The 15,000-nt window shown below is 38.5% G+C and overlaps 1 protein-coding gene across 1 annotated transcript in view; it reads left to right on the top strand.

Annotated features, from left to right (window-relative positions):
- The window catches only part of LOC137992529 (intermembrane lipid transfer protein VPS13A-like), a 139,218-nt gene that overhangs the window by 28,723 nt on the left and 95,495 nt on the right, over positions 1-15,000 (top strand). Inside the window, exons 20-26 of the mRNA XM_068837896.1 lie at positions 782-859; positions 4,438-4,532; positions 5,545-5,654; positions 7,155-7,213; positions 7,823-7,907; positions 10,664-10,731; positions 11,070-11,151. Of these exons, the coding sequence (XP_068693997.1) occupies positions 782-859; positions 4,438-4,532; positions 5,545-5,654; positions 7,155-7,213; positions 7,823-7,907; positions 10,664-10,731; positions 11,070-11,151 (577 nt within the window). The remainder of the gene's footprint in view (positions 1-781; positions 860-4,437; positions 4,533-5,544; positions 5,655-7,154; positions 7,214-7,822; positions 7,908-10,663; positions 10,732-11,069; positions 11,152-15,000) is intronic.

Below are 15,000 nucleotides of genomic sequence, written 5' to 3'. Positions count from 1 at the left end.
GGCGGCTGACCAGGTATTGGTTTTTGTTAAGAAAGAGACCGACCTATCCATACTGCCAAACAGGACCCTTAAATGAAAAATTGCTCTCATTGGTACATGTAGTTTGATGATACAGTGAGAGCAGGTATCTTATTTGACTTTATTACATGTACATGTTGAGGAGAAAGATCTATCGTGGAAAGTTAAGATACCAATGCTTGACACAGCTTTCATTGTTATGTTGAAATCAAATCTTGATCAATGCCTCGGTATGCTTTTTGGTGCCTTATGGTAGTATAGTTAGTGTACTTTATTGATTCATTCTGAAATTATCACTGTCTGGGTTTTGCAAAGTGTTTGGTTTGGCAATTCACTGATTTTCACCGCATTTCTTCGAAATTCGCTCTCATTACTTTTGCACATATAATTATAGTACTGTAGCATGCAGTTCCAAACTATTATATTAAAGGCCATTTCCAAGTTCATGTCTGCCTCCTATTCAAAGTCATTAGCGAGTTTAAGTGTTTTCTTATGAAAATTAGTTTTCACTCATATATAAAGTAGAACTAATTACTGTACATGTACCGTAACAAAAACTTTGCAGTCACTCTCCCTTTGAAGAGGAGACAGACATGAACTTGGAAATAGCCTATAATTTGCCAGTAAAAAGAGACAATTTTGGGTCCCGGTACCACATTTTTTAATTGTAACATTCTTTTTCTATGTTTGATAACTTGGGGTTGCTTTTGTAGTCCAGACATCTGCTGTTATGAATTAATTGGCACTGCACACTGGTTTTCAGGTTGATCGACGTTGCAAGACTAAGTTTCCAGGACCTTTTCACAGACCTTTCTCAACGAACATCTGCTCAAGCTATCAAGTTAGTCTCTGACATATTTTCTTTGTTTTGGGAGGGCATAGGTTTTCTTACAATGCATTAAACAAAATAACAAGTCATGAGTTTTAACTTGTTCCTTACAGTACATTCATTAATTAATTAAATTAAAGATGTTCCAAATATGTTGTGGTTTTAAGCAAACCCTTGTAGCAATACATGAAGGTTAAGGGGGGTGACACCTAACTACAGAAAGACAATGGTTGCTAAAAGGGCTTTTTAGTCAAGGCCCCGGCACCTACAAAAAGGTTGCATGGATGGTTCTTTGAAGTAACATTTTCAATGGAAATCTGACATCACTTCAATCAGAAGACGCATGCACAACTACAGTTGTAGTCCCAGTTCTCTGTCATGCGTTTCATTGAAAAACATGTAAAAAAACTCAGGAAACAAAAGAAGGAGGCGGTTTTTTCACCGGATGGGAACTGTCACATAATTTTTTGTTAAATAATTGTAGCATGGAATTTCTATTTGGACAAAAAATGGAACTGACATTAATTTTTTGAACAGTGCATCAGAAGAGGGCCATACCTTTTTGAGAAATAACTTTTTTAAAATCCATAGACTCTATTTCAATCGCAAATAGCTCTAATCAAAGGAACAGCCTTTCCACAGACTTCCAAATGAGCAGTTTAGTTTTATTTACAGTTTATTTCTTAATTTACTTTATTCTATGTTTTCTGTACTCCAGTGCATTGGTGAGTTGCAAAGTTTTGGCAAAAAAAAAATTGGTCTCGAGCCCTGAAAGGGACTTGAGAAATGGTTATTTGAAGGGGTCCATAGCAGCAGTTGGTAGTTAAGAGCTACCCCCTTAAATACAGTTGTACTTGAGCTTCGTACCGTTAACTCAGGGCTGTCATTAAGGGCCGGGGGCTGGGATTTCCCCTAGCTACTATGAGCATGACCTCGGCTACTTTAAAATAGAACCAAAGATAGCTTCTAGAAAGTCTACATTGAAAATGAAATATCTATAAAAGAAAATGAGTAAACTTGAAATTTCTGGAACGCGCGAAACCTAGCTCTGCTTTCCTATAAATGTAAGTTTGAATTCATCCACAAAAAGTATGTATAAAGACCTTTGCGAGGTTTCCGTTGTGTGAAGTGTCAGTGTCAATGTAGACGCATGCGAAAACTCTCGATTTGTCAATTTCAATATTGTCAAGAATTGAGGCAGAAGAAACTGGGGACCTTTTTTTTACAAGTACAGCCTCAAGGTAATCGAGTCAAAGGAATTTAGACCCTAATATCTGCCCATTTAAGTAGCCAATACATAATCATTCAGACTCTTGTTTCTTCCTTTCCTCTTTGCTTCGGGCAAAAATACCGGTACGTGGTGCCGAGTGGTCAGGAAAAAGAGAAGTGTTATTCTTCTTTGCAGACGTATATTTCACTGTAATACAATGGACGTCTGCGTTTGTGGGCTAATAGTCAGAGCAGCACGAAAAATTTTGGCACGAAATGTTCTAGAGATACAGTACTTATCATGTTCAAGTTCAAATTATTATGATTGGGAAGAAACCATTTTTAAAAGAATCAAGGACAGCGAATTCAAACCTGCGAAAAGCAAGAGGCTTTCCCTTCACAGTTCCAGAGAGAACGCCTGAAGCATTTAGCCAGTTTTCAACAAGCAAAACAAAAAAACTAACCACTGCAACGAATGTGATGTCACATTGTGAGATGATTCATTGTAATTCTCTGTGTAAAGTTTCTTTGTTCCTTGAGAGTTCATTAATTTATGTACATGAGACTGTTAGTGAAATATTGAATTTGAGTAATTACCGCTAAATTTTGCAGGTACCATTTTGAGGTGGGGAGGGGAGAGTGGGGAGTGTCTCTTGAAAGTGGTTCCCTGCCTACCTTTTTTCTATACCCGGCAACTGGAAATCTTACAGGCAGTTACATGCAAGTTTTAAACAAAAGATCAAAAATGGCCCGGCCCTACTCGGTAAATTAAGCTTTGATAAAGAATCATGTTTGAGTACAAACAAGAATGACAACTTTTATTATTTTTGACTCTATTTTATTTTTTATTTATTTTAATTGTATCCATACGCAATAGATACTCTGCCTCTCATGTAGGTAACTATTTGTGGACAAGCTTTTTTGTATTCTATACTCTGTATTTTTTAACATTGTAAGTAGATAGGCAGGTCTACATCAGCCATTGGCTGACTTTTACCAACCTGCATTAACAAATAAAGCTATGTATGTATGTATGTATTGACAGCTCTGTTAACTGATATTGAAGCACTACTTCCTTTTAATTGGTAAAAATGAAGTAAATTCAAGGGTGGGGTGGTCTCTTTCAGATCCAAAGGATCCAAAAATACAGTAGGCACCAAGGTTGTCTTTTCAAGTTTGTAGTGGTAGAGCATTCAAACTGTCAAAGGTTCAGTGAAATTGCTGAGATAGCAAGTAGCATACCTGCCTGGTGATCTCACAGACTTGGTGCTCTCAAAACATCCAAAGTTTTGAAGTTTAAAAAGCAGCCTTTTTACCTACATTTGAACTCATCACAAACAGATGAGCTTGGGAATTGGTGCCTAAAGGTTAGCAGGTTAGCAGCTGCAATGTGCAGAGAGGAGGTTTCCATGAAAACCGTGGAAGCCTGAACCACCCCCCAAAGTGGCCACTGACCGGCACTGTCACAATGAAAGGATTCAGTGGAAACCAATTACCAGACCACATACTTACCAAAGGGTCGGCATACCAAGAGGGAGGGAGTGGATGGTGCAAGAATCTGCAAGGATTTGCTTAAAAAGGCAGCAATAAATGATTCACAAACATCAGCTGAATGAATTATACTGTACATGAAAGCGAGAAGCCACAAAAGCCCCTTTGAAACCCCTGAGGGCCACCCCATAAGTCATTTACATGGCTGCAAATGGTTAAGCCCGTTGGATGCCTTTATGTGACTTCAACTTCGCGTAAATGTTATTTTAAGCCACATGTAATGGCTTGTCTTGTAGTAAACTTTATTTGCTGGAGTGTGATTTATCTCCTTGATAAAGATATCTGACCAAAATAGATGAGGAGCAGTCACTGTCAGAAGTGAATAACCATTAAATTTGTAACATCTATTTTCAATTGTGATAAAATTTTGAAACAGCTGATATTTCAAGAACTGGCCCTTATAGCACTCCCTTTGGTAAAAATGAAGGCCGGTTGGACTGAAACTTGTATGTGTTGGAGGTCAATGCTGGGGAAATGTTATTTGCGCCTGACAGGGTTTCCAAGTCAGTCAGAAATGAAACTGGCCTATTTGGAAACACAGTAATGCTTTCTGGAAAATGAAAGTGATACATAAAAGTGATAACCTTTTTTCAATTGGAAAAAAACAGGAAAACTTTGTCAAACTGAAAGCGGAGAAAAAAGTGCATGGTAAAGACTTTGAAAGCTTTTTTTTGGGAAAAATTAATGTGACAGATGCTCAAAAAGAAAACAAACCCAGCAAAAGAACAAGCTTGTTTTCTGAAGTATTGACCTTGTCTGTGTCAAGATACTGTTAATGGTCCTTCAAGTGCTTAATTGAAACCTTTTTTATTTTATTTTATTTTATCAAGGATTACTGCAAAGGTGGACCTGGTAAAAATGTATGGTTGCAGCCGTGATGATGGAAAGATGCCTCTTATCATAACATCACAAGATGAGAGGGCAGGTGGGTATTCTTTAAAGGCTAACATACACCAGTTAGCCTTAATTTGTTTTGTCTTTTGATGTTGGAGTGTTCTGAATGTGACAGAAATAGGGTATTTCGAATGACATTCGTCACACAACCCTAATTATTTCGGAAGTAAGTTCAGCGACAGTAAATCTTTTAGACTTTTAAGGATTATTTTCAGAGAGGCAAAATCAAATTTCAATTGAACAAGGCTTCAAAGGGAATGCAGACTCTCATATTCAGTGGATCAAAACGCATTTGGATTTAAATATACAGTGTGAGTCAACTTGTATCTTATAAAGATACAACAGGAGAGGACAGAATAGTAAGGATGGACATTTTCAAATTTGTAAACAACATGTTGGGGAGTTTACAAACCAAAAAATGTACAGTGGAAAGGAGAGATCATGTAAGCTGTTGTAATAAATTTATGAAAGTCATTAAGTGACCTATTTCAATTAACAAGGAAAACTGACCTAAAAGTTGCGTTGTATTGAATTTCAATCATGCTAGACTACAGTAGACTAGGTATGTTTTCCCCAAGTTTTTTTGCTTGTTTTGGGACTGCGTTAGAATTGGTGTCTGTGTGAATAATATTTTTTATTAGGCAAGGCTGCTGCCTAAGAAAATTTTTCCACAGCCCTTCAGGCTTCCAACATTAAAAGTTAGTAGCCCAAGTCATTTTTTCAAGAGCCCAGAATTAATTAATTAGAAGTGAGGATGAATCACCTTGTGATAAGTTAGGGGTCCGTTCGGGGTACTCGGTCAGAAATTTGGTCACTTGCGCTCACAAGTAAGGTGCCCCAGGCGACCAGGTGACCATTCGGCAGCAGCCTTGTTAGGTACAGTGACAAGTTCAGCATCTTTATTCTAGAGAATAACTGCAATATCTCAGGTACATTTATTTCCAGAAATTTCCCTAATAATAATTAGATGCTCATGGATTTCAATAGGAGTCACAAAGTGACATGTCCTTTCGCCAGCATCCAAACTATTTTGTCATTCACAGGTACACATCTTGCTCTTTTCAATGCTTCCTTTGAAACAAATCCTTTGGATGGCAAGTGTGACCAGAGGGCTGTTGTCTCTGCCCAACCAGTTAAAGTCACTTATGATGCAGTTAGTATTGCCAAAGCTGATTATTCACAGTGATTAATGTACTGTATAATGTGAAAAGCCCTCACCTAACAGCTGTACATGAGCAAATTAAAAGAGACCTCATGTTCATGTCAGAAACATGCATAAACCTAGCTTAATTGAGAATATGTCCTGGTAACTGAAACTTTATTATTTTTTAAAGGTCCAGATTATGTCTAGGATTGACCCTAAATAGATGCATGCCAATTTCAATAAGTGTCACAAAGTGTCCCCTTCTCTTACAGCCAACTTCAACATCACTTGTGTCTCCGAATACAGACAATTTATGTCACAAATTGTCCCCCTAATGCTGCTCTTTAAGTGAAGATTAACTGCTGCATTTACCCAAAGCTAAAAATAATGCTAACCTTTACCCTTACCTTGTTGTTGAAAATAGGTAGCATTTGCGTAGACTTAAAGGAACACCTCATGTTGAATGTCAAAATTGAGCAATTTTTGCCATGCATCTACCGGTAATTAGAGTCAATTCAGGACATAAGTGTAAAGGTCATGAATTGCCTGCTAGTGCACACTTACGAAAATTAGTGTCCTGCATACATTTTCACTTGCTTTTGACCTGAACTTTAAGCTGGTGGTACAAACATAAGAAAACAAGGATTAAATGTTTACCAGTGGTCAACAATAGTTATATATTGTGGTGTCTTTTTCTCCAGCTGGCTTCCCTTCAATCTTTTTGTGTTTAAATTGAGAAGCTGTTGCCTAGGAGGCATTTTGATAACAATGTCACAGTACAGTGGCAAAGGTTGCTGAAATCCTGTTTGTGTAATCAAAGAACAAAATTTCCTCCTTTCAAAAAGTTACTTGTCATGTTAAATTATATATGTATTAATTTAGAGAACAGTCTAGAAATCTGGATTTTTATTTATAGTATTTTATTTATAAATCTGGATTTGGATTATGCAGCCTTCTTACTGTAGATCCTTCAATTTGTTTACGGTTGAATTACCTGTATTCTGTTGCTCTGCACACATGCCAACGTTAAAATCATCATTCAAAACCTGGATTTAGGTTTCCCTACATGCAGCATTAGCACCTCAATCCTTTTATTTTTTACCACTACTTGATTTTGGTCGTGGGGAGTCAGGGTGGCTTAGTGGTCATCAACCGTGCCTCCCACCTCTGTGACCCAGGTTCAACTCTGGCCTCGGGTCGTATGTGGGCTGAGTTTCAGTCAATCTCAATCTGACTCTGAGGGTTTTTCTCCAGGCATTCCGGTTTTCCTCCCTCCTCAAAATCGACTCCCGGCCTATTCTATCAGGCTGTGGTGCTGTGCTCTGAGGTCATACATAGGTCGTGTTCAGGGGCCGAGTGCCTAGCCGGCAGCACAGCTCCTTCGGCCCGACCTCGTTGAGCTGTGCCCTTAGTAATTCAGTCTCTGACTGTGAGAAAGGGCGATTAGCAGATCACATATTATTATTATTTTTATTTTTTTTTATTTTATTTTTTATTTTTGCTTTTTAGAATACTGTTGAGCATATGGTTACATTTTTTCAACCACCAAAAGATGTTCAACTCTCAGAGTGAGTTCAATATTGATTGTTCCTAATTTTTAAGTCCATAATTATAGTCTCATTGTACCCAAGTTCCACACAAAATAACAGTGCTTTTGTAATAGATTGAGAGAAATTATTATAATTACTCCACTGTATGTGAAACTGCACACTTAGAACTGCTAGGGCCGGCCGGATTGACTTGATTACTTGTTGGTGTCGCTGTTATTGTTTTTTTTTTTTTAACCAGTGTTATAATCTCAAGTATATTATTTCTTTTGAGTGTACGTTTATTTTAATGACTTTCATGTATATGCGTGAAACTTGTCTCTTTTTAGCATTTGACAAATATTATTTTTAAGAATGATTGAGAAAAGATGTTTTAATTGTGTTAAAAAAAAATGAAAAAATAGGCAACAAAGTCTGCAATGTGAAAGTTCTATGGAAATTAAGAAATTGTAGTTAACCTCAAGAGAGAATGCTAATATAGGCAAGGGATGTACAAAAGACGGCAATCATACAGGGAAAACTAAAGCGATAGCTTGAAGTTATCAAACAAGAAGAACTTTTATACAGACTGTAACTGACTACTGTGAAACTGGTAGCACTTGATCAACCAAACTTTCATACTAAATATAGGCTTTCAGCTGCAGCATACTCACGATTGGAGGATTTGAAGTCAGCATCTAAAGCGAGTCTGTCATATGCAATTGAACACCACAAGGTTTGGCCTGAACTACATTGTATACTGGACACTTCTGTTCTTACATCCCTTTTAAAAACATGCAGATGCTTGTAATCATTGTACATTAAAGATGTTGTGTTTAGGATGCCAGCATGATTATTACATTTGAATGATTAACACAAGTGCTTTTTGATCTGTCTAAAGAGAATCTGTGAGAGATTGATCTCGAGACTTTACCCAGGGTCAGCATGATTGCAATTATCATGATCGATGGGGCTCTGCTGCCCAAAAGTCAAAGAAGCACTATATGTATGGGATGCACTGACATTTTTCTTATGCTTTGTCTTAGACTGCAAAACAGTCATATTTTTTGCGAACGCAAGCGACACGGTAAAATAATATTCAAACGAAAGGTCTGGAGCGAGTGTAGAAACGGCGAGGGCGCGCTTCACACGCGAGGATCACGTTTACAGCGCTTCGTGCCTTCCGAAAATGGAAGAAAACGAGTGTTTTGCAGTCTAGCTTTGTCTTTGATATTTGTGGATCTCTATCTTTGCCTTTTTGCAGTACATGTAACTTTAATTTAATTCTCCCACTCCTCCCTAACTTCAGAAAGTAAGTCATGTTTAGTGGCTTTGAGTATTACATGTACATTCATTTTATCAATGAGATGGTGGTAGGTGGTGCTTGTTCACAAAGCTCGCTTGGCATGATTACCAGTATTGCTTGTTAAAAATCCTGCCTCAGGCTCTACCACCTTCCAAAGTACAGGTGCTGTAAGGTGGGGCTAAAACAGAGGTCACATTTCACAGGTCAAGACTAAAAGTCCCTGTTCAGCCGATGAACAGCTATAAGGCGAAGAGTTTCCTAGACCTGAAACAACATAGAGTTGTTAGGGCTAGGAGACACTTTTGGTGTTGTTTGTTTGTCCCAGTAATATGTACACTAACCTGTGACCCATGTTTTAGACACACTGTCCAAAGTACCTGCTTCTGAGCATACCCCATTTGCCATGAGTTTAAATGTGGTTCAGATCAGTTTGCTGATTTAAGGTGGCTTACTAGTTATAGTTTTTGGAACAAAAAGATCAAGATTTTGAAAGCTGTGAAATTAAAGCAACAGGACGTCTCTTCTGAAGTGTAAGTCACTGCAATTGATGTAAAATGTAATTTTACCTAAAAAATAAATGCAAATCAGGGGGAAGTGCTAAATATAATGACCGAGCTCCTGGAGGGGGAACTGGAAACTGGACATTTCAAAGGCCTTTTTCTTAAAAACTAACCATATGACCCCACCTTAAAATTTCAGTATTTCCTTGGGGAGAATAAATAATCATGTATAGGAATAAATAGTTAAATCTGTCTGACAGGTTTTTTGCAAATGGCAAAAATGTCGATTTTGGTCTACTTTGATAATAACTGAAAAACTGTCTAATATATCCTTTTTATATTGTTTGCTAATTCCCAAAATTTTGACCCTGGTCGTACACCTAGGTTTTGAGATAAAAGCCTTTGAAATGTCTAGTTTCCAGTCCCCCCTCCCGGAGCTTGGTCACCATATTTAGCATTTCCCCCTGATTTGCAGTTATTTTTTAGGTAAAGTTACATTCTACATCAATTGCAGTGACTAACACTTCAGAAGAGACACCCTGTTGCTTTAATTTCACAGATTTCAAAATCTTGATCTCTTTCTTCCAAAAACTGTACTAAGCCACCTTAAGTATCCACATTACATCCCTTTAAGGACATTCGCACCCAAAATGTTCCCATGTACAGATTTTTTTTAAACTTGCCACGCAGAAAGGTTATGATCTACTTTTGCCAAAAAGGCAAAAAAAATGGGGGGTAACTGTGCTCGTATTCGAGATCGTGAGGTGCACTTTTAGAAGATTGCGTTACTCTAAGATAATCTTAGCTTACAACTGTCAGCAATAAAAAAGCTACATTAGTGAAATTTATATCAGGTAAACGTACTCAATTCAACAGTAACTAATATAACTAAATTAACCTTTGCAGCTGATGTCTTTTTCTGACGAAATAGACCTTGAAAAACGATACATATTAGTCTAAGAAAGAAAACTTCAGTCGCACGAGAACATAAAAAGCAAAATATTTGTAACGTTACTTCTCAAGCACAGATTTTTTTTGGTTTTTTGTTAAAATGGACAAAATCAGGAAAGAACGTGATCTACAGAAAGAAACATAGGGGTCACTGAGCATTCAAGAGAGTAAAATCGCTGTGAACTTGTCAAAGCCGATGGTATATTCGCACTGTCAGGTCATTGCGTGACATTTTCGAGAAGACCTGGGTTTACAGCTATCCCATGATGCCACACACTTTCAGGTTCTTTTCTTGTGAAAAAAAGGTTTGCATCTTTAGCATCGTGTTTACCTTCGTGGTCTGCGATGCATGACGTGTGCGTGACATGTGCGAAAAAATGCGCAGTAGCAATGGGCGCGAATGTCCTTAAATAGGACTGTATCACAATACTGTATCCTGTAACAGCATTTTTTTATTGGTGGCATTTGGAACTCTTGTCATGTCTCCGAGCACAGTTTACTTTGTCTTGAGGTACTACATTCTTTACAAAAATAAATCAGTGACTTCACTTATCATGTCCAATATTAATGAGTAGATTCTGCAGGGTTAAAATGACGAAATTGTATAAAAAGGAGCCCATCACTTTCAGAGTATAACAGTTAATATGCATGAAATACTAATAATTATTTAATAGTAATGTCATCTTGTCCGTAATGGATGTTTTTGTAACCAATACAATGTATTTATGTTTTCAGATCACAGATGTGAATGTTGATGTTAAATCGCCATTAATCATAATCCCTGAGCAAGGCATCTTTGAGAAGTAAGCACTGCCAAGATCTGAAGTGCAATCCAAAAAAGGAATTGCGCTTGTATTTGGGAAAAAAAATATGGCTTCTTTGAAGATTAATGCAATGGTAATTTGGTAATGGCTTTATATACCACTGACATATTACATACAGTCTAATGGCAGTTTACAGTTCTTTCTCTGGAGTGCGATCAGATGTCAGGCTGTAAAGGTGCCCCTGGCAGCTGCTATGAATCCATATTTTATCTCACCAACCAACCCAACCCATAAATGAATGTGAAAGGAGGACATTTGACTAATTAGTTATGACTTACTTTTTTAAAAATCTGCATTTTGGCTGTATTTTTGAACAGGTCAAGGGATGTCTTGGTTATTGATTTGGGACACCTGAAGATTACCAGTGATCCAGACCAAGAGAGGATTGTCTCCACAAAGGTACTTTGTGGTTCACGCTATGTTTATAGGTGTTCATGTGAACAAAGCGGGTTTCCAAAAAGTGAAAAGTGGATAAAGTATGTTATACGGATGTTGGGGAGTGGGGTGGTGGTGGTCTTACAGGGCTTGAAATTGCGACCAATACAGTCGCATTTGCGACTCAATTTTTTCCCTTTGCGACTAAAATATCTGGAGAAGTCGCAAGTTTGCGACTTGTTTTCATCTTCGCTCTTTCGAAACAAAAGGGTTAGCAGTTGCCGAGCTTTGCTGCTCTTTTTACTAAAATAAATTAAGAAATGACAAAATTATTTTGTTTCTCGCCTTGAGTTTTCTTTCAATCTCAAGATAGCGTAATTGTAGCGTAATTTCGCTGCAATGTTACGTGCACAACTCCATTCCTTCGATATCATTCGCCATTTTCAGCGGTTTCTTGCAACACAAGTATTGTGGGTTATATTAGGGAGCTTAAGCAACGACAACGGCGACGGCAACGAGAACGTCACAAATTTGCATATTTAGTGGGTAAAAACAATAGCTTTGCACGCCCTGCACGTGCGTTTTTCACTTTTGTCCGTTTTGCTGCCGTTGTCAGCAAAACAACAACGTGAAATAGCCAAGTTTTTGGTTTTATGAAGAACGTCAGCACTTGAGGATAAATTTTCATTTTCTCTCCTAAAATGGAGTGCCGTTCCGACTGGTGTCATCTTTGAGGAATTACCACACCCTTGTCATATTAAAAACGTTGAAATAGTCACGAAGCGATTAAAATAACGCAAATTTATATTTTGAGATGACGTTTTCGTTGCCGTCGCCGTTGTCGTTGCTTAAGCTCCCTATTTTGTTTTACTACACCGCTGACAACACAATGCAGCGCGACAATTTTGCGACTAAATTTTGGCGAAATTGCGACTAAATTTTCGTATCTTGTCGCAAAATTGCGATTGGATTTTTTCGTTAATTTCAAGCCCTGTCTTAAAAAATTTGGATTTCACCACCAACGTGGCTCGGGATCAATAATTATTCCAGGATTTGACGCCATACACTGTGAAAAAGTAATGAGAACGTAATTCGACGAAATGCGCGAATTTCGGGGCTTTTCGACGAAAAATGGCGAATTTTTGTCCAGCGCGTAAGTTCGCAGAAAATTCGCCGAATTTTCGCAATGTCTATTGTTGTAGTTGACGCGAATTTTCGAGCGAAAATTCGCTTTGACCGACAATTCGTTCCGAAATTTCGAGCGAAAATTCGCTTTGACCGATAGTTCGTTCCGAAATTTCGAGCGAAAATTCGCATTCACTGATAATTTGTTCCGATATTCCGAGCGAAAATTCACTCCTTCGAATTTTCGAGCGAACATTTGTTGTTTTGGTATAGTTTCTGTGGGTGTTACCAGTGAGCACAACACTAGAATGTATGGGATAGAAAGCAACATCTCACCCTATTAAGTGCTTTTCTTTCAAACTTACCATGCAAATGTCCAGACAAAATAGACCTCATGTTTGTTTTACAGTCTCAAGGTTTCCAAACTAAAAGTTTCTTTCTTAAGGCGCCGTTACACTATGAAATATTTCTCGATGCTATTCTATCACTGCCGTTCCAAATTGCTCGAAATTGCTCACCTGAATCCTTTCCCATTCCTTTGGCAGAGGTTTTTTCGTGAAAAATGATTTCAAGCAGTCCTTCTAAAGCGACAAAGTTTGCAGTGTCCCCAATTTAGTGCTGCAACGCTGGCTTTCCGTTTCCCTGCGAAATTACGCTTTTGGTTTTTCGCGCTGGTCTCGAAAATGCGGCGAATTTTCTCCCATTGTTTTTAGAGCGAATTTTCGCGCTGGGCTCGAAAATGCGGCGAATTTTCTCTCTTTGTTTTAGCGAAATTACGCTAGAAACATCGCGAAAAGACGCTCGAATTTTCGAGCGAAATTTCGTCGAAAGTTCGCAGGGACAAAGAACGAAATTCGCGCATTTCGCCCTCATTACTTTTTCACAATACTGTATGTGGGTTGAGTTTGTTGGTTCTTTGTTTGTCCTCTGCTTCAAGAGGTTTTTTCCTGGGTAGTCTGGTTTTCCCATTTCCTCAAAAACCAACAATTTTGATTTGATTTGTTCTTTTTTCAGTTGATTTGTAGTCTCTCCAATTAGTAGAGCACTCATGTTCCGCTAAATACCTTGAGACTTAAATAAAGTTATTATTATTATTATTATTAGATTCTCTCCAGCTTTGAATTCTTGCTGGGTGTTCTATGCTACGTCTCAGCTCCTTCCCGCAGCTCAGAGACGCAGCACCTTTCTGAGGATGTGTGATGTTCCCAACAAGACCGTCATCTGGGTGCTGCCAGTTATATCGGGTATACCTGTAGGTACTCCTGCCACTTCGCGAAGTCTTTCAAGACTGTTCCAAGGGCCCCTATAACCAATGGTACCACTACAACTTTTACCTGGTGTATCCGTCCTACTTTGAAAGGTAACTCCTGGTATCGCTCAATCTTCCAAGCCTCAGTTGTCACAATATTCTGGTCATCCGGCACGGCAACATCAACCAGTAACCACTGGTGCTTATCTTTCAAAACAAGAGTTATGTCCGGTCTGTTGTGTGGTATGCGTCTGTCAGTGACGATAGAACCATCCCACACTAGCTTCACGTGATCATTCTCAATCACTGGTAGAGGCTGATGCTAATACCATTTCCAGGTCATATTTTTTACTCAACTCCCAGTGGACTCTTAATGCTACCTTATCACAGCACTATTTGTACTACTTTTGTGCTAAATTAGAGCAACCGCTCACAATGTGTCATACACTCTCCGAGCTTTTTCCACACAGTCTACACAAAGGAGAGTCATTTGTCTTATCGTTGCAGCACTTGATCAAGTTGGTTCTCAGGGCCTGTTCTTGAGCTGTGCAGATCATTCCTTCTGTTTCATTCTTCAAATATCCATTCTGCAGCCATCTCCAAGATTCTTCTCCAAGTTCCTTCTGTTGTACATCCCTGAGAAACGCACTATGCAATGGTTTGTCAGGGATCGCGTTAACGCAGAAATCGTGCATTTTTACGCAAATAAAATCCAAAAAATGCATCATCGAAATTTTAATGCGTCCCAGGACGCAAGGCACTGACTTAAATAACTCACACAACTTGCTTTGATTTGTCAGTATATTCTGTTGTTTGTAAAACTGTTGGAGCGATCTGTGATCATAATTGAAGTTCTAAGAAATGGGGTTTAAAACATCTAAAAAGGTTAAAACTAAATTTTTGAGGAATGTACTCTGCAAGTCACTGAATGCAAATATATAGCAAAAGACGTCACTGTTCGTTGCTCCTAAGGGAGGAAACCAGTGATGCGTAAACCTTTGGAAAGGGTGCTCTTTCATTAACAGAGGTCTTGTCCAGGAATGAATGTAACGGCTCTAGAAAACGCCTTTGTCGGCCGGTCCTATGCATATGCGTCAATATTAATTCCAAGTTGGTTACTCTCTTTTTCTCATAATTTAAAACATACTCTTTTTCTCGCAGAGGGTCACCAAGATTTTGGGACCCCCCAAAAATGCTTGGGACCCCAATTTGGCCGAACATGCGGGTCCCAGGACCCAGATTGAAAAATCCTAGCGCCATCCCTGTTTGTCCTTCCAACCTCTTTCGTACAACCTTTGCTTACACTCGTCAAAAGACTCTGTTGTCCTAATGATCACCTTCTCCTCCCAAGCAGCCTTTAGCATCCAACAAAGTATCCATGGAGGGACCTTGTTTCAGTCTCAACACATTCTGCCACACTAATCAAACCTCTTCCCCTTCCTTCCTTGGTAAGTACAACCTAGCAATGTTACTTCTGGTGTGAAGAGCCCCATTCATGG

The sequence above is a fragment of the Montipora foliosa genome, chromosome 2 (genome assembly GCF_036669935.1).
Source record: "Montipora foliosa isolate CH-2021 chromosome 2, ASM3666993v2, whole genome shotgun sequence".
NCBI classification, from domain to species: domain Eukaryota; kingdom Metazoa; phylum Cnidaria; class Anthozoa; order Scleractinia; family Acroporidae; genus Montipora; species Montipora foliosa.
This window is presented reverse-complemented; position numbering and strand designations above follow the sequence as displayed.